This window comes from Tympanuchus pallidicinctus, unplaced genomic scaffold (assembly GCF_026119805.1).
Source record: "Tympanuchus pallidicinctus isolate F22 unplaced genomic scaffold, pur_lepc_1.0 scaffold14, whole genome shotgun sequence".
In the NCBI taxonomy this organism is placed as follows: domain Eukaryota; kingdom Metazoa; phylum Chordata; class Aves; order Galliformes; family Phasianidae; genus Tympanuchus; species Tympanuchus pallidicinctus.
In genome coordinates this window covers 9,652,594-9,671,995 of record NW_026294659.1, presented here as the reverse complement: position 1 = coordinate 9,671,995, position 19,402 = coordinate 9,652,594, and the positions used below count along the sequence as shown (strand labels likewise).

General features: G+C 38.4%; 1 protein-coding gene across 2 annotated transcripts in view; it reads right to left on the bottom strand.

The window, feature by feature from the left end:
* USP9X (ubiquitin specific peptidase 9 X-linked) overlaps positions 1 to 19,402 on the bottom strand; it is a 99,547-nt gene that overhangs the window by 69,419 nt on the left and 10,726 nt on the right. For both annotated transcript variants that reach the window (XM_052674321.1, XM_052674322.1), the window contains exons 2-4: positions 4,830 to 5,083; positions 3,403 to 3,548; positions 3,040 to 3,119 (exon numbers count right to left, since the gene is read on the bottom strand). In XM_052674321.1, the coding sequence (XP_052530281.1) occupies positions 3,040 to 3,119; positions 3,403 to 3,548; positions 4,830 to 4,925 (322 nt within the window). In that variant the 5' untranslated portion in view covers positions 4,926 to 5,083. The remainder of the gene's footprint in view (positions 1 to 3,039; positions 3,120 to 3,402; positions 3,549 to 4,829; positions 5,084 to 19,402) is intronic.

The window sequence follows — 19,402 nt, the reverse complement described above, 5'->3', positions numbered from 1 at the left end:
CCTGCCTCTCTTACAAGCCTTTGTGATCCATCAGAAACAAAGATTTGGGATTGAAATTGAAGATTTAATCTGTGTGGTGACATTTTATTTCAGTTTGAATAGCCTCTGAGATGTAAAGTTGCCTTGTATCTCATTTCTACATGTGGCACAGCAAAGCTTTAGCAGCATGTTAAAAACTGAACATAAACACTATAAAGAACAAAGCAATATAGAGCTACTGAGGGAATTTTAGAAGGAAGAGCAGAGAACATTTCAGCCGTTCAAAAACAACAGAACTAAGAACAATTTTTTTTCCCTTATAAATTTCTAGCATCCAAATAACCATGACATTTATTTCTGGAGCAAATTTCATCCAAAACAGTTAACAAATGTTCCAGAATTATGTCAAGTTAAACATCATTCTTGTTCAGTGCTATTTTTCAAGAAGTTATTCCAGACTATCACTTGATAGTCTTATGGCTTGCTTAATGAATAATAACCCATTGATGCCAAGACACAAGAAGATACTTTTCCACAAACAAACATCTGTCAGGAATAATGCAAGTCACAGTCTAGGCGGGATTTGTACTACTCTGTCAAATGTGCTCACTGCACTTGAATATGGCAATGATGAAATTGTGTTTTCATGAATACTTTCAATTCTGAAGTTCCTTTAATTTCAGTTCCTGAAACTATTTCAAGAGAATGCAGCCATTTTCTTCTAAAGATAAGGTCACAAAGAAAGGAATTCCCCCAAAGTCCCTCCAGAAAGCCAATGGCCACTGACAACATGAGGAATAAAAAGCCACTTGAGAGCTCCAACCACTAGAAAAAGGTGCTTAATCAAAACAAATACAATAAATGAAGTCGTGAAATAAAATGAAATACAGACTGCAATAGGAAAAACGTATGTAGTTCAAACAGTCGGCTACTTCTCAATTTCTCCTGTCAGTTCTCTCCTGAAACAGGGCCCAGGTTAAGAAGAACGCTCACAGACAGGTAGCCATTTCAGATCTTACTGAAGTAACAGAATACATTTTCAAGTATAGGCATATATAAGTATATATACTTACATAATTACTTGTATTACTTATTGAAACAGTGTCAGTCTAGTTTGGAACTATAAAAGCAGTGCCTGCTACAGCAAATGAGCACCCTACCACATACATCGAATGCTGGAAAGTACATTACAAAACAAACGGAAAAGGACAGTGTCAGCCACTGCATAACTTCTAATCGCAGGTAAAAACAGAATCTAGGATTTAACTATAAAAATAACGGTTAAAGAGCAACTATTTCTATCAGCTTTCCCTTATTCTCCCCCTTTTTTTTTTTTTTTTTAATCCTTAGCCAATAATCCTTTATATGTCAACACAAAGAAATTCATCCAGAGGGCAAGAGGAAATAGCAAAGCAGAAGCACTTTTCACATGAAGAGTATGCGTAGATTCCCACTATTTTCCATAGCTTTAAGAGGAAAAAAAGAAAAAGACTCTTTGTTTGAGAACTTTCAGCTACGTCTGATGCTTTTTGAGAAGAACAGCGATGTTAAGAGTAGCCAAAAATCTCATTCTACTCATATTACTTCATTGCATTGCACTGACATGTTTTTGTGTCCGTTTTATTTTTTAATATGACTTAACAGCTGGCAGTACATACATCTCCTCTCTCGTAAATCATAAGCAGAAAATCTCTTCTCACTGCACTGCTTCAACAGCCTACACACACAGAAGGGTGAATTTTGTAGTTCCTGAACAGGTGCGATCTCTTAAAAAACTCTGCAGTCTTCCTAAAATTCCTGCCAAATCCAGCCATATGCAAAGAAAGCTGATTTAAAATGCAACTCCAGCTGATAAATCAGTGTTAGCAACAGTGCATCATTATCCTATTTTGGACCACACTTTTGCAGTTCAACTTTTGTTTCTCCAGAGAAAGAAGAGACAGAAAACAAACAAGGGGTAACTCCAAATTTCCTGACCAAAGCCAGCTTTTTATTCTTAACACTGCCTAAGTATAACCTTTATCATCATAGAAGTGAAGTCATCTCGATGTAGCTATGTCACAGAAGGAACAGGCATTTTGTATGTCACTATATTTAAAACACAACTGGCAAGTATAGGTACACTAGAAAAGTATCTAACTTTAGGCATCACTCACATACTGAGGCAAGAACAAGATTACAGATACATGACAAATTATCAATTTAGTGAACATGTACACAATCTCAACAGGGAACTGTCTTAGTTCCAAGCAAGTCAGACACAGCAAAAAATATGGTAGGATTATTATTATGCTGCTTACCATTCTAACTTTCCTCTAATATTCTCAAAAGCATGAATATGCCAAAGTTGAATTTTAAAATGTATGGCAAAACAACTGAAAATCTAGATTAGCAACTCAGTTAAGATAACACAAAAACAAACAAAAAACCCATATAAAAACTAAAATTTTTTGAGCTTTAGTGTCTGTTATCAAGACCAAACCCCCCAGGTCTGATATCAAAGCAAACTGAGTAAACAGGTAGGACAGGAATGACAAGATTTTTTTTATTGCTATGAGCTTCTTCAACCTTTCTACTTATACCATATAAGGCACCTAATTTCTACATACATGGAGAATTTCTTCAAGTTATTGATTTATGAAGGTTTTGCATACTGCTCACTGATACTGAATCTTTAGGACCAGGGCTGTAACAGAAATAACTGAGAACTTCTAAGCCTCCAATGGAGGCTTAAAATCCTCACAACCGAAAAGCTTATGCAGCAAACTGTAGAATCATCTAGATTGGAAAAGACCTTCAAGATCATCAAATCCAACCACCTACCTGACCCATCAAGTTCTATCACTGAACCACATCCCTCAGTGCCACATATGCCTTAAATACCTCCAGAGACAGAGACTCAACCACTTCCCTCTGTGAAGAAATTCTTCCATATATCTAACCTAAACCTCCTCTGGCACAATCTAAGACCATTTGTCACCTGGTCCAACACAGAACATTTCCTCATGTCCTATCACTTGTCAGCTAGTTCAATGATCATTCATTCCCTTTTCAGCTTACCTTTTTTACTCAGGTCAATAGCAGCTTCTAGAAGAACTTCTAATTCCCCCTTCGGCAACACAGGAACAACCCATCGAGGCCTATATTCAGAAACAAAACAAAACCATGCATCTCAACTGTGCTTCTTAAAAATGAGGAATCTTTGTTCTTTTTTAATGAAAGATAAAAAAATACCCATTTAAAAAAAAAAACAAAAAAAAACCCACAAAACTTGATACGAGCATTTCTTTCAAACTCTAACCCAACAAGAAGTCTTTCAAGCAATCCAGTGAATCAGAGAAGCACAAATCCTGCTTTCGCTATCAGGATGTTTTCACAAATAATCTACAAGCACTGGAAAAAACGCACTAAGTGTGAAAGTACCTGTTGATCATGTCATCCAACTTTGCCAGGTCTGTGTGTGGAAACGCAGGCTCCTCATCTTCAAGCTGAGGTGGAGCATCTCCTTGGCCCTGCTCATCAGGCGGGGTAGCTGGAGAGTTCTCATTTGAAGAATCAGGTGAAGATGTCTAAAAGAGGTATGGAAAATACTTGAAATACTGTCTATGCTTGTGTGGCACTTATTTTGGCTTTTTCATTCAGATTATATTTCAAATTATCACTTGAAGTGTACATCTGTCACTACCAATAATATTTAATAATTTCATTTTAGATCTATTCAAAAAAATAATAAGACATTAAATGTGCTATGTTTTCTATTTGAACATTTTAAGCATTAGCGTACTTTCCCGGAGAGAAAATTGCTGTAACTTTTTAAAAAATTATTATTATTTTTTATTTCATTTTGTAACAGATTGATTTTCAGCAGAGCAGCTGTCTGGAAGATGAAAATAAAAACTATATGGATACTCTGCTTTTACCTATCTTTTGAAGTTGAATATTATATGTAGAAAAACTTCAGCAACAGCAAAGCAAAAAGATCATGAAAACATTTTCTGAAAGTTTACAACAAGTAGAACAGTACTGTACTTTACTAGCCAACTACAAGCACACAATTACTTAAGCCCATTCCACAGAGAGGGAATGAGCAAGTGACACGGTGGCTCACCTGCCAGTTGAGGTTACCCATCACACATGTACCAAAGAACAACTGATTCTCAAGAATAATAAATATTAAAACCTATGATATTTAATAAACATCATCTAAATACTGTATAAAAGGAGTGTTTTTTCTATTAACTGGTTTGGGCTACAGTCTTTAAATGCATCTTCTCTGTTTTCCTGATAAAGAAGAGCCGTTGCATTATGATGCTGTATGTTTGAAGGTATTTACTCTTCTTTGAAAGCAGAACACTGTGTTTAAAAGAAACATGCCATGTCATTCAGGCAGTCTAGTACAATGAACAGGGACTCAGCAGAAGACGATGTAAGAGAAGATAACCACCTCCATAAGCTCCTTTATCCACAAAGTGCATTCACAGAATTGAGCATAAACTGAAGTCACAGAGTACTTATACCAATGTGTGGTAGACTCAACAACACAGTTGTGAGGAAGCCTCTGCTATCATTCCAAGATGACTTCATATTCCAAATAAATATGCTTTACAGAACTATGTCACTGCCTGAAAAGGGAGTATTTTTTGCAACACGGTGTTCCCTAACATTATCTACTTTGTCAACAGCACTGTCTTTATCCCTTAAATTCCTTTTGCACTCCCAAAAACAAAGACCGAGTTCACTTAATTATACATCTCTAGCACTACATAAACTCACAGTTCAGATAAATCAGAAACACTGTTCTAAAGAACCAAGCTCTATACTTCTAGATAACTTGATTGCTAGTATCATACCTGATTCTGCTGGAGGGGAGGCTGGGACTGTCCATCAGGAGCCTGGCCCTGGCTATCATTGCCTCCTACCGGAGAGCCACGAGTCGTGGCTGTCATACTCGACACAGGGCAGATCTTTGCAATTTTGTCTGCTTAAGTAGTTGTTGTGAGAGAAGAAATTATAGTCCACTTAGTAAAGTTGAAGTACCAGCATATGCTTGCTTTAAAAAGCTCCAACTCAAGAACATGCCATCTTGCAGAGACCATTGCATAACCTGGGGGAAAAAAAAACAAAAAACAGTATACTTTAGAGATACATGCACATAAAAGAAAAGTCACTTGAATCTTGAAAAGAGCACTACAAAAACAAACATACTCCCATTAAAAAACTCTTATTTTTTTTCTTTCTTTTTATTTATTTATTTATTCTTACTATTTCTTTTCACTGAGTACATTTGACATCAAAAGAAGGTAGCATTTGAAATAATTAACACGGTTTTAATGCTCCAAGTGAGAATTCCGCCTTCATATCACTGAGAACCAGACAAGTCCAAATGCAACAGCTTAATATGACCTGATTAAGAGCACAAAAAAAACCAAGCCAAACCACCACACTTATCACATTGCTGAATATTCTACTCCTGACTGTCCAAACTGCAGCTGTATGAGTGGGAGTAGAGGAAAACTGCTTCCACCTCAGCTAAGATTAACAGAGCCGGCAGCCACACTTCCATTAGTACACCAGTATTCATTCCAATGTCTGACCTGCATTCCTTTTTCTTTCAGCACTTGCATACCGACACCTGGATCTGTTGAATTTTCAAGCCCAGTACCAAGTCCACCTCAACCCCACCAAGCACTTTAGCCAATAAGATGGGGACATCAGATTTACTTTCCGATGTTGTAATTGTGACAAAGCAACAGATTCATAAATGTTACATATTTAACTTCATTATGTTTAAGCTAATGATGCCCAAGTCTATCAGTACTCAAGAGGCTTTTGAGCAATGCCCTCTATAAGGCGCTTTCACTTTTGGTTAACAATGAAGAGGTCACACTTGAAAGCAAAGATCTTTGCAAGCTCCTACAACTGAACTATCCACATTAACAAGTTAAAGTTTCTGCTGCATCAGTATGTATGGTAATAACTACTTTGTTAAAACATACCAATTCATTTTATAGGCTCTTGCTGTCTTTCCTTAAGACCCTTCAAAATCCTCTCCTGAACTGTGTAAATTTGCAAAGCCAGCTTCAAATATAATACCAATTTTGACCAAATATGCTACTTCTTCTCAACTCAGTCTCCAACATTAATATTACCAAAAAATTTAGAGAACTCATACTAATATTGCTATTAAAATAATGCTTGCTTTCTGAACACAGCTGTGTACTTGGTACACATTCAATTGCAATCCATCACCATCTTTTAGGACTAATACTAAAATCTAAGAGTGCAGCGAGCCCAATTAAGCAAAGGCATTACCAAGTCAAGTCTTCTTTAGCAGGCTATGTACTTTTCAAAATGCAATCTTACAGGGCAACTTGCTTTCACTGGTGCTTTTTTCTTTTTTTTTTTTTTCAAATGCACTCCTTTAAGTATTTGTTTTCTATTCAGTTTAGAAAGACTGCTAGGCAGAAAATATTAATAAAAGTAAATTTCCAGCCATACACTGTGCTCTACTGCAGTTCAGTGCACTCATTTCCACTCATTACCTGCGTGAAGCTTCTAGGTATTTGCTTATACCAATGAAATCAAACTTCTCCAAAAACTACATTGTACTTTTCAACAGCCTTAAACCAACTCTATGACCACAATAAACATCTCCCTCCTTCCTCAGTAGGTCTGGTCTATAAATTTACCACACTGAGTGAGGCAGCAAAGAGACAGGGAAAGGGCGTAAGAGCTGCTTTCAGCAATAGTCCTGGTTCCCTGCAGTTCCCTAAACTGCAAACCTCCCGACAGCTGTGATGCCCCAGCAATTCACAGTGAAGGGGAACTGCTTCAGTCCTGCCCCTTTTCATTCCTTTGCTTAGCTCATCCTTGAGTGATCTGTTCAGCCTATGAAAAACAAGAAAACTTTGCCAACTGCATGTCCACCCCCCACCCTGAAAAAACACCCAAACAAACCAAATGTCCCACAATAAAAACCTTAGGGACTGATTGTTTCTCAGTTTCTGTAATTACCTGAACTACACATACTAGTAAGCCACAGCATACTCATGCTAATGCAAGCCACAGAGCCAATACAACCCTGCAGCTCTCCTGTTAGCTCTCCTGTCTCCTGTTTCATGACCTTATACTAGCTTGAACTTACACTCAAATTTTGCCTCTGTGCTTATCTCAAGATTTTGGGTACAATATTTTTGTAAATTCCTTCCTGCTCAAGATGTGTGACAATGTAGCTAAGAGACACAAGAGAACTACTACTGAAATGATCATGTAACTCAGGATCTTGCAGATTCACAGATTAAAACAAAATTTGTGTAGGAAAAACATCCAGAATTCTGTAGATATTAGTAAACGGCACATTTACAAAGTAACTTTCAGATCACGTCTAATTGTGACAGGCTCCATGTACTACCTTCCCATTCTTCATTAAAATGCACGTCAGGACTTCCAGAAGTTCACCACTTGCTTTGGCTTTGGGGTTGGACAAGATCTCTAGAGGTCTCTTCCAACCCCCACAATTCCATGATTCTGTGACTGCTTAAGACAAGGACAACTACATGAGTGAGATGCTCTCTTTCCTATTCCTATCCCTTCCACCCCAATATTTGGGAAGGTGTTGATGTATCTTCAGAGATATAGAAGTAAAATCAAGTTATGCTGCAGCTAAGCACACTCCACTTCCAAGAAATGACCTGACTGCTTCTTATAGTATTCACATATTCTAAGTTGTGAAGACACCCTTGTTGAGGTTTTCCTTCTAATTAGAGAAGGAAACACATTTGTGTAAGCACAAATTAAGGTCAATTTATATATTTTAAACAGTATTACAAGGGAGTCATTTACCAGTGCCAATTTAACCGTTTGTTTTACAGAACACATCAAATGGTACACACCCATAGAAAACCCTGTTTTAACTTTTACAGGAATTGTTAACCAGGAAATGATGAATTCCAATCACTTCATCCAGACTACTCAATTTCAATTTTTAAGAATTAGAACTCCCTAAGGCACGTGGCACGGCTCAGCTTCAAATTAACCTTTGCACCTACTCATAATTAACCTGTATAAGCAAACATAAACTGATGTAATGCCACCTCATTTTGCACCTGTAGGCAGCCCTCACTGCCAGTATTCAACTGAAGCACGTGGAGCCTTTGTATTATTATTATTAAATCCACGGCTAATTTCTACTATATTCAAATTTGGTTTCAACATACTAAGCAGTGTTTTAAAAAAATCACCATCCTCATCAAAAGGCTTTCAATGGATGTTTTGATACAGCATCAGAATGAAGACACACCTGTTAACTGTCACACTAACTACTGCACTGTTCATCAAGCAATGTACAAGGCTATGAAAACTGAGTCAAATGCATCCCACTGACATCCAGTTTTGATTGCCAACTCAGCAAATCTTGATGCGCTGTGCCATCTTCCATTTCTTCACATCATGTCAACCCACTGTTAAAAGACAGGTAAATTCCAGTTTTTGCTTCACCTGTCTCTTTGCCACTTTAATGACACTGGGAAAAGGCAAGTACAGAATACACCAGCTGCTGGTAGGGTTCCACTGGGACAGTAGCATGCTTAAACCTGACTTCAGCTTTGACTTCCAGCATGGAACGATGAAGAAATATATGTAATTTTCTAATAGAGTTCATTTCTAGAACACCTTTCAACTGAGTTTCTCAAAGTCACTTCTGAAATACCTGAAATATCTCAGTACGTGCAGTCTTCCAAGTGAGCTACCTGTAATGCCAAGTCTCAGAAAAAAAAGCAAATGCAAGCAGACAGATGATCATAGCAGACCTCAAAATACAACTCATCATTCACATGCATTACCTAGAGCCCTACTAGAAACACAAACCTATTTTCCTTCTATAGAAAAGATCCTGGTTACATATGCCACAAAACCAAACCTCCTCTGCGGTGTTAACACCACACACCAGAATTCTAACATACTCAACATGTTAAGAATGGAGCTCCCTAAAATCATACAAGTATGCTAAGAAAGAACATGAGCTTTTTCCAAGATTATTTGTAGACACGTTCCTACCTTCCCAGCATCTCAAAGAAGATAAGCTTTTTATTCCTTAGTGCTATACTGCAAAACCCGTAACTGCAGCAATACACATATAGGGTTCAAAGGTATTGTAGCTTCATTTCATATAGGATACTGGGAACTGCCTTCTTAAAGTGCTAATAAAACACTAACTCATCACAAGGGATGTGATGTGATTCTCATCTTAAAAGTTCTAGACTTGGAATTTGACCTTCTGTCCTATTCTTCTCTTGCCATCAAAATGCCTTCTAAGCTAGAAACACCTTTCCAGAAGTCTAACACTGACCTGATTCAGCAGTTACATTCTACATACACCCCAGCAGATTCCTCATTAGCCTTCTCTGTGTATTGTGTCTTTCAGGAAGGAGGAAATGATTTACAGATCATCATAATATTTAAAATTTCAAAATAACGTTGAGACAGGTTAAGGTTAAACTACACCTACGTAATGGCACGCAACTTCATTTCTACCCATAAGCTCCTACTCCCACCATTCACTTGAATTTAGCAAGCTGCACAAGCACAAGAGAGTAAACTACCATAACAAAGTATCACCTGTTACTACCACCTCAAGGGCAAAGAAAAAGGACCCCAGCTCTCAACTGCTTCAGGATGGTCTCAAAGGATTTGTCTAAACACATTCAAGTCATCCTGCACCAAGTAGGTAGCATCCTGCGCTGAAAAGACTGCATAAGAAAGCTGAAAAAAAAAAACACCAAACACCAAAAAACTAGTTCTAAGCAATAGTGTTTCATCCTGCTTGAGTAACAAATATGAATACAATCTGTATTACAGATTTAGAGAAGTGAGAGCCTCCCGCCCGTATTTTAGAGAACTGTGGAACGCAGAAGTCTGGCGGAAAAACTAAAATTCAGAAGACACTCAAAGACTGAAGCGTTGATGTGAATCAAGGTACGTGGAAAACAAAGTTCAACACCACCAAAGCAATTAAATCGTCACATCTACACACCCTGCCTTAGAAGAACTGTAACACTGATACATGTAACACAACTCAAGAACACAAAGAACTGTATTTTTCCAGGGCTACAGATGCAAAGAGAAATGTTTTTTCGATCGTTCTGTTACTGCAAAAATAATTATTTCACCTTTTAAGAAGTTTTTTTGAATCGAAAGTGGGACTGGCTTCTCACGTAAATGAGACTTGAGACATACTGGTGAAGAGCAGAATATGGCTGCATTTAGCTGTTCCAGATCTAACAGCCAGCCAGCCTAAGCTTATGGCTCAAATAGAAACCTTATCAGGTCATCAGAAGTAAAGCCTCTTCTCAGGCTTCCATGGCTAATGCTGCCCGATTTCCACTCAATTTTTTCAGTCTTGATCTCATCTAAGAAGTCTTAAACAAAGCAAGCTATATTCAAGCTAACGCAGAGAAACCAAAGTTTGGTCCTGCAGACAGCAAAACTGACATAATCAAAACATTATTTTCTTGTTTCCACCTGGAATAACTTCCCAAAAGACTTAAAAGAAAACAAAGAAAGATAAAACACTAACAGCACCAAAACAAACAAAACCAACAAGGATATCCTTTAGAACACAGGAAGGATCGTCTTGCTTGAAATCAAGAATCAGTGAAGTTCAATCTCTCAAAAGGGAACTGAATAGAGGTGCAACCACCTAAGCTTAGAATACACACACTTCCCAAGGACTCTGAACAGTTAAACAGTACACCAGTGGATCCCCAACTTACAGGATACTTGTTCCCCAGATAACGTGACAGCAAGAGGTCAAGTATTCAGATCTTACACACAGTTCCTTTGGCCACCAAACGGAAACAAAATCAATTTCAGTTCCTATTCTGAGCAAGAAAAACTGCTTTGCTCATACGATTGTGTGTGGGTCAGAATGCCATATATACAGCACCAAGAAAGAAAAGTCAATGCCTTACCAGCAAATATTAAGGCAATTAACTGTGCTCCACAGCAAGCCACAGCCTTGCTATGTTTTTCCTTGGGCACAAATTCAGGCTGCCCTAAACAAAACACGGACAGAATGAGTATGATCATTCTTTCATTCTCAAGAGCTTTCAGACAGAGCTAACTTGGTTCAACTGGTATGAAACTGTGTGTCCCAGTAAGATTTAACACATTTGAATGAAGAGGAATACGGGATTTACAGATCCTGCAATATACTTCAATTCTTAAACACTTCCAGGCAATCAAGAAACTACATTGAAGCCACTGGTAAGCAAGTATGCAAAGCACCTGTTATGTTGGGAGAGGACAATTCTGATCACTGCTGTAAAACAAGTCAGACTCAGCAACATCATCAGGAGAGGTAAATAAACAAAGCTTTGGTAAATGCACACACTGTAACCTAAATAACTTAGAGTTACTTCTATATGAAAAATGTTAATATCTATTTTAAAAGTGTTTAAATGTCTTGAGGGACGCCTTCCGTGCCATTGCATATGCCTATGCAAATCTTTTCCTGAATTCACAATGAATATGCAAAAAAAGTGGGTAAGATTTCCTTCCACTTTACATTGAAATGACAAGTTACAACAGGTTCGAGACTAGAAAAAAAAAAAAATCAGATCAAAGAATTTTATTATGTGCATTTGTTTCAGAGTTAGATTAAATCTCATGCAGCTAAGCAACGCAGTGCTATGCTTCTTCCAGTTATGCTACTGTTTATTTACTCAGGAGGCTACACTTCTGCATTCCAAAAATGTATTCTTAGCAATGCAACCAACAAGGATCGAATTGATATTGTGGGTTTGAGTGCAATCCTGGTACTTCTCAGGCAGCACTAGAACACTGCAAGCAAGGACAAATCATGGATTCATGCTTATATTTATATTGTAGTCCTTTTTATAAACCTAGAACACTCATATTTGCAATTGATACTCTACTAGCTATGGAAATACTATGTCTACTGATTGCTAGTGCAGGAAAGTAATGAATATGCCTCACTGTGCTCACATCCAGTGCTTGGTTTCCATAAACATTCTGCAGGTGTTGATGAATGTCACTGGGTGCCGTGTTATCTGCATGGAGGATTTCAGTTCCACACCTCTGCTTCATCTGCATTTCCACATCAGATGCCATAGTGCCCCTCTGCTGCCATCTGTCACACGGCAGCAAAATGGAATGGGATGCTGGTGAGATGGCTCAGCCTCTACAGCCACACCATCAACATCTGCCTCTGATGTTGTGGGCCAACATACAAAATAGGAGGCATTACTTTCAGAGTAGTCCTCATAATAATTACACCTCTCAAAGCTACATAGCAAAGTTTACAGTCTGCAATACTTCAAGAGTGCTGTTTGTTCCTTAAGCATTAATGCAAATGCTCGTAATTACATGATGTTACACTATTAGGCTTTTGGAAAGATTTAATCTCACTTGATTTATAAAAAAGGTATAATTAGCTTTTAATATTATTTCATATTCAACTTGACTGCTTCACTTTTCTCCTACAAAAAATAATAATAATTAAAAAAGCATTGTTATTGGATGCTCAAAAGTCAATGGGAAAAATCAAAACACATTCCCACAATTATCAGTAGCAAAAAATATAGGCTTAACTCCACTTAAAAAATGAAAGCTTTCTCAGTAAGATACGAATTCCTACAGCAAAGCAGTAGGGGAACAGATGAAATGCGAATACTTCTGAGCACTGACATATCACTGACCTCCTATGAGTTTCCCAAGCACACCACAAAGGGAAAATGAAGAGTTTTCAGAATGTATGAAGTAGGATGTTATTGAAGTTTGAAAGAGCCAGCAGACCAGAAGCGTACATTTACACAACAGTACTCATCTCCTCACTCCCTCTGCATGAAGATGCACACAATACAGTCTCCCATTCTAGCCAATTAGTATTCTTCTTAGCATTCAATATGTAGCAATGGTTCAGGAAGCAATAAATGGGCAGCCATAGCAGATTTCTTTTGGTGAAATGAGTCTTTAAAATTTTCAGCAGAATATATGGCTTAGTACACCAAGGCAGGTAGAAAACACCTCATTTTTCCTGCACTTTGAAACAGAACTAATTTTTAAGTAAGCACAATGCAATATACTAACAAAACAATAATGTGTTTCTAAATATTTTTTCTGCACACAGTTCATTTAATATACAGTCTAAAAAACTATTCTAATTGATTATTCTTATTTAGTACATATTTCCCAGCATAGACGTGATCATCATCCATAATTTAGAAAGACATTCAAAACACCCTAGCAATCATCATATGAAACATTAGATAAATATTAAACCTCTCTACTTTTTCTGCCGTGATATTAATATTCCTGCTTTGGATCAGATGCATTGCTGGTTTAGCATTCAATGTCATAACAAAAAGTGTTTCCAATACATACCATTTACCACATGATAACAACTTATACTAAATATTTTAAAATCTAAAAACTAAGGTAAGCTGTATAAAATTACTTTGAGTTGAAGAACCCAAAGAAATCCATAGATAAAACTTCTAGTAGATCTCTGAAAACAGGATATAGTCCACAATAGCACAGAAAGGAAAAGGGGGAGAAGTGGAGGGAATAAAGAGAGGAAATCAAACTACCATTTCTGTACATGGACCTGTCTCATAAAACATGCAGCCTCTAATGCAGGATATAAGACTTCCTACAGTCTTGTAAGTTAGAGCAATTTAACACAATGTGAAAGATGCTGGAGATTACCTGATTTTTCACATTTTTACATGCTTTTTTGATTAAGCTTACAGTAAACAAAACAGGCAATATCAAATAATTTTTTAAAAATATTTAAATGTATAAATCATACAACCATCACCAAGGTTGGAAAAGGCCTACAAGATCACCCAGTCCAACCATCCACCTATCACCAATATTCCCCACTAAACCATGTCCCTCAACACAATGTCTAAATGTTCCTTGAACACGTCCAGGGTCAGTGACTTCACCACCTGCCTGGGCAGCCCATTCCAGTGCCTGACCGCTCTTTTGGAAAAGCAGTACTTCCTAACATCCAGCCTAAATCTCCCCTGGTGCCATCTGAGACCATTCCCTCTGGTCCTACCACGCTAAACAAGGGAGATGGCTGACACCCAGCTCACCACAACCCTTCACATAGTTTCAGAGCACAATGAGGTCTCCCCTGATCCTCCTCTCCTCCAGTACCATCAGCCACTCCTCACAAGACTTATGCTCCAGATCCCTACCACTTTTGTTGCCCTTCTTTGAATCCGCTCCAGGGCTTCAATGTCTCTCTTGCAGTGAGGGGCCCAAAACCAAACACCATACTCAAGGCACAACCTCACCAGAGCTCACTACAGAGTACAACCACTTCCCTGTTCCTGCTAGCAACAGTATTTCTGATGCAAGCCAGGATGCCATGGCCTTCTTGGCCACCCAGGCATACTGCTGGCTCATGCTCAGCTAAGCATCAATCAATACCCCCAGGTCCATTTCTCCTACAAAGTCTTCCAGCCACTCAGCCCCAAGCCTGTAGCGTCGCCTGGGGTTGTTGTGGCCAAAGGCAGGACCTGGCATTTGATTTTCTCAAACCTCATCCCATTGGCTACAGCTCAGTGATCCAGCCTGTCCAGATCCCTCTGTAGGGCCTTGCTACCTCCAGGCAAATCGACACTTCCTGCCAGCTTGGTGTCATCTGCAAACTTACTGAGGGTGCCCAAGCCCTTGGGAACACCACTCATGACCGATCACCAGCTGGATTTAGCTCCATTCACCACCACTCTCTGGGTCTGGCCATCCAGCCAGCTCCTTACCCAGCAAAGAGTATACCTCTCCAAGCCATGGGCTGCTGGCTTGCCCAGGAGAACACGGTGGGAGACAGTCAGAGGCTTTGCTGAAGTCAAGGCAGACCACACCAACAGCCTTTCCTTCATCCACCAGCTGGGTCACTAGATCACAGAATAAATTCCTAAGAGCGTTTTAATGGAAATGGGCCAACACTTCTAGCAAAGTCCCACAGATATCAATTCTCTATTCCATAGTGCTCAATATTACTGATGACTTAAACAGAACTATACAATCTCTAATACATTTTTGCACATGACAAGTAACTGGGATAATAAAACAACGAGACGATAATAGAGTAATCTCTATCATCTGATAAGCCTGGCACAATAGAATGTGCACTAACATAGCCAAGTGTCAGGTCATCCAACTACAAAAACAGGGTGTACAGAAAATTTTCTGTGTATTTGGAAACAGAACTGGAAGAATGCTTATACTGGAAAAGCACCCAAACGCAAACACTACAACTGCATGCTTTTAGCAACAACAAATCTCAGGATCATCATCTTCTTAGAAGAAGTGTATCATTTTCCAACCCAAGCCATTCTACGATTCTAGAATGTTATCTGCAGAACTGGTAAGAAATTCGTGAATTACAGCCTCTTACATCTAGGCAACAAAAATACCACCCATATGAATTAATCACCCAGAGAGAGCTACATGCTGTATTAACTATCTGAACCAATTATAAGACTGGCCACAGGATAGGGCACCAGAGACCACGTACTTCTCAGACAGTCTACTTATTTCAGGGTCTTCAACTGATGCTTATCTTACATCCTTACAGTAAAGGAATAAAGATATCCTTTTCAGACCGCCATTTCTACTCTTATTCTTCAGCTTTTGAGCAGCTCAGAAGAGACAAAAACCCTGAGGAGTCAACAGGCAAGTACTGCACAAATGGTATTTGAAACTGACATTTTCTAAGAAGCAATCATTGCCAATGAGGCACACAAACAAAATCATGAAAAGCAGACAGGACCTGCCATCGCCCTGCAACTTTGGAGGAGAGGTGTTGTTTTCCAAACATGACATAATACATCCTTTTCAGTTTTCAAGCACAAAGTTATAAATATACTAAGATATTATTTCATGCTAAGAGATTTTAAGCTGCAGACCTCAAGAGCAGAACCAATACATCTGAAATGTGTGTTTTGCTAAATTTTGGCTAGTATGAACAAAAACTTTTCTCGGCTGTTCGAAATAGCACACAGAACTAAGAAGACCAGCTGATGTCCCTCCTAACTATACAGAGTTACATTTTCAATTAAAAACTAATGCCCAGAATCCATCTTTGAACATAACTTCAGAAAGGCAGATGGAAAAGAATAAGTTCAGTAACACTGTTCTTCATACCAGATGAAAAGGAGGATATCGAATGCATACTCAAAACATCAGGTTGGTATTTCCATCTGTTGCAATAGACCTAGGAACAACCTGCTGAAAGGGGTTGGAAATTTTATCCTCCGACACACAAGAAACAAAACTAACTAATTAACACTGTTTTAACTTTGCACTGGAAATTCAAGCAGAGAGCAGACAAAAATATAGACAAAGTTCAAAGCTAAATGGAGACGAAATTCTAGATTCAATATGCTTGAAACAAAATGAGAAATAACAGGGTAAAAACACCCACTACCAGCTATGTACAGGAAAGAATACTGGCAAGCCCTCACCATTGAGAAACAAAGCCAAAAGAAGTACTACAGCAAAAAGATGTTTTAAGATTCAAATCAGGCCAGAGAAAGAGCAGTAAATACAGCTCATCTCTTACTCAGGTTGCTTTAATTTAAAGCATTCAAATAAACAAAAGTTGATGCATCTACACAGTCTTCCTCCAAAATGCAAACTCTACTTTCTTAGTTAATTTTAGAATCTCCTTCCAACTCTGCATACAAAGCGTTACTCCTTTCTTCTTTCATGATCAAATCCTTGAACTTTCACATTTGTTTTCTGCCTCCCATGACTTGAGAGTAGCGGGAAATCAATGAAAGATATTACATACAACTTATGTAAGCAGTTTTAATTGTGATTTTAGGTTGCATTAGGATCTGTGGTTTCCTTCTACATCTACAGTTAACCAGAGAAGAACATGAGGTTTGTAAATTCCAAGGAGCTCCTACAAAATATCTCACTTTCTTTTTTTTAATTGGGCTCAAACCTCAAAGGACTGCTAAGAACCTTTACGCTTTAACTCTAGTGACCTTTGGAACTTCCTTGAGAACTGCGCTCTTCCTTTATTGCAGGGCTCACAAAAATCTCTAGGAACTTTAGCACGTTTTTGTAGGCAGCGGGGATGAAGCTGTAACCAAGAAGTATGTATCTCCTTCTCCAACAACAGAGCTAGAGATAGCAATTCTCCTGTCTACCACAGCAGACAAAAATTGAAAAATTTAATGAAAACAGTTTAAACAAAATGCTCCTTTTGATCTCCTACACTGGAGTAATTTAATACATTTCACAACTTCAATTCTTGCTGGGGGATAAAATGAAAAAGGCAGTAACACTTGGAACATCCTGCTTAACACAGAACTGTACAAATGCTCAAATTATGATTTCTCATTCCCTGTGCCATTCCTATGCTTGTTTTCTGCCAGAGACACACAGATACCTCCGGCTTCTATCATTTACAAGGTTCATACTTTCCACCAGGCTGCTGGCAGATGCTAAATAGGCTCTGCTACCTTTACTCTTTAGTAAGTACTCAAAGAGAAGCAAATGGGATCTTCCATATTCATTCCACCTATGACTTTAAAATATGAAAGTATTTATAGCATAACACACTTCAAGCAACTCAAGAGTAAATACTCTAAGACTTCTGTTACAAAAGTAGTTAAAAGTTAGCCAGCCCCTTCTGACTCCCTTTATGTTTTTATGTTCTATGCAGAACATGAAAAAAAATATTCAGAGTGTGTATTCCTAACACCCCATGATGTTATCAACACCTTATAGAAGTTCTCCCTCAAAGAATAAAACTCAGAAAACTTACTGCTTGCTTTAATGCAAGTTAGAGTGCTGCAGCATCCAAGCCAGATATTAAGCTGAAAGCATTTTTGTCCTGGTTTCAGCTGGGATAGAGTTGCTTTTCTCCATCAAGTCTGGTATGATGCTATGTTTTGGCTTCAGGAGAAAAACAGTGTTGATAACACAGCAGTGTTTTAGTTGTTGTTGACCAGTGCTGCAAAGAGCCAAGGATGTTTGAGCTTCTCACATTGCCCTGCCAGTGAGGGGGCTGGAGGGCACAGAACCAGGACCTAAACTGGCCAGAGGGATATTCCACACCATATGGCATCACGTAGAAAAACTATAAAACTTAAGCTTTATGAGTTTCATGTAATACTCTATTAGAAAGCACAAACTAAGCACGTGAATTCAGATGCTACCACTACCATCAACTTAAAATACCTCAAACACAGACAAAAGTTTTACCAGCATCAAAATTTCAATTTTGATTTCAATCATAAGCTGTTTCTTCCTACTTGCTTTTGAAGCTTAGCCAAACTTAGAACTAGTTTTCAGTGTACCAACTGCCTATTGTAACCAGGAGGTTTTGTAGAGAGAGAACCTTCACAAAGACTGCCTGCCTTATACACACTCCATTCCAATTCAACTCACACAAGCCATTTGCACATTCAAACAATCACCAAGAATTATCTATCTGCTCCAGAGGGCTTGTTTTAACAAATCCCCTTAAAAATCCTGGCCTCTTTGAAGGAAAATAAGTGGCAACAGGAACATCTTCTTAATGCTCCTTCTGCCAAGACAACAAAAGTGGTAGCTTGTTTTAAAAGCCAAGAGGTAGTAGCAGAGGAAGTTGGGTAGGAACAAGGAAGCCCCAAGAAAACACATGAAGATACAAGCAGGGCTAGAAACAGGAGTCATTTGCATACCCACTTCCCCACAAAACCAAAAAGTGTCTCCAATGTTCCAGAAACACAGTACTCTCACATAGCTGTAAAACCTATCAGAAAGTTTGTCACAACCTTCCTTTCCAGGAAACGCAGGTGACAGCTACCTACTACATTATTACATCCTAAAGATTGAGGATGGGTTGTAAAATTCAAAATTGTAAATTGAAGTTATGACTAAAAAACAAAACAGGAATTTGAAAAAAACAACAGAAGAAAAACCCACAAAACAAAAAAAAAGCCAACAAACAACAACAAAAGCAAAAATCACAGTAAAATGGTTAAGTGTTAAATCATGCAAGTCCAAGAACCACCAAGGCACCATCTCCCTCCAGTGCACAAACAGACCAATTAAGAAGCTGGTTTTCAGCTGAACCCCATAATGGGCCAGGAGAGAACAAGATTGTTCAACCATTCAACAGCCAGTGCCTATACTGGCACAACACAAAAGCAACAGAACTCTCAGAAGGCAGCTTTACCATCACAGTGCTTAAATTCTTCTGCTCTCCTTGTATTGTTGGAATCTCAATGAGAAAAGGTGATCTTATTCCTCCATAATAGCATTATACTTTGGTACATTTTAGAACAGACTTTCACTGCACTTCTGCAGGTGCACAAGCCTCAACTGAAGGTACAGTTTCAGTCTGTTTGAAATCAGGTAAGCCCATGTTGTCACAAGCAGAGGAAGATGA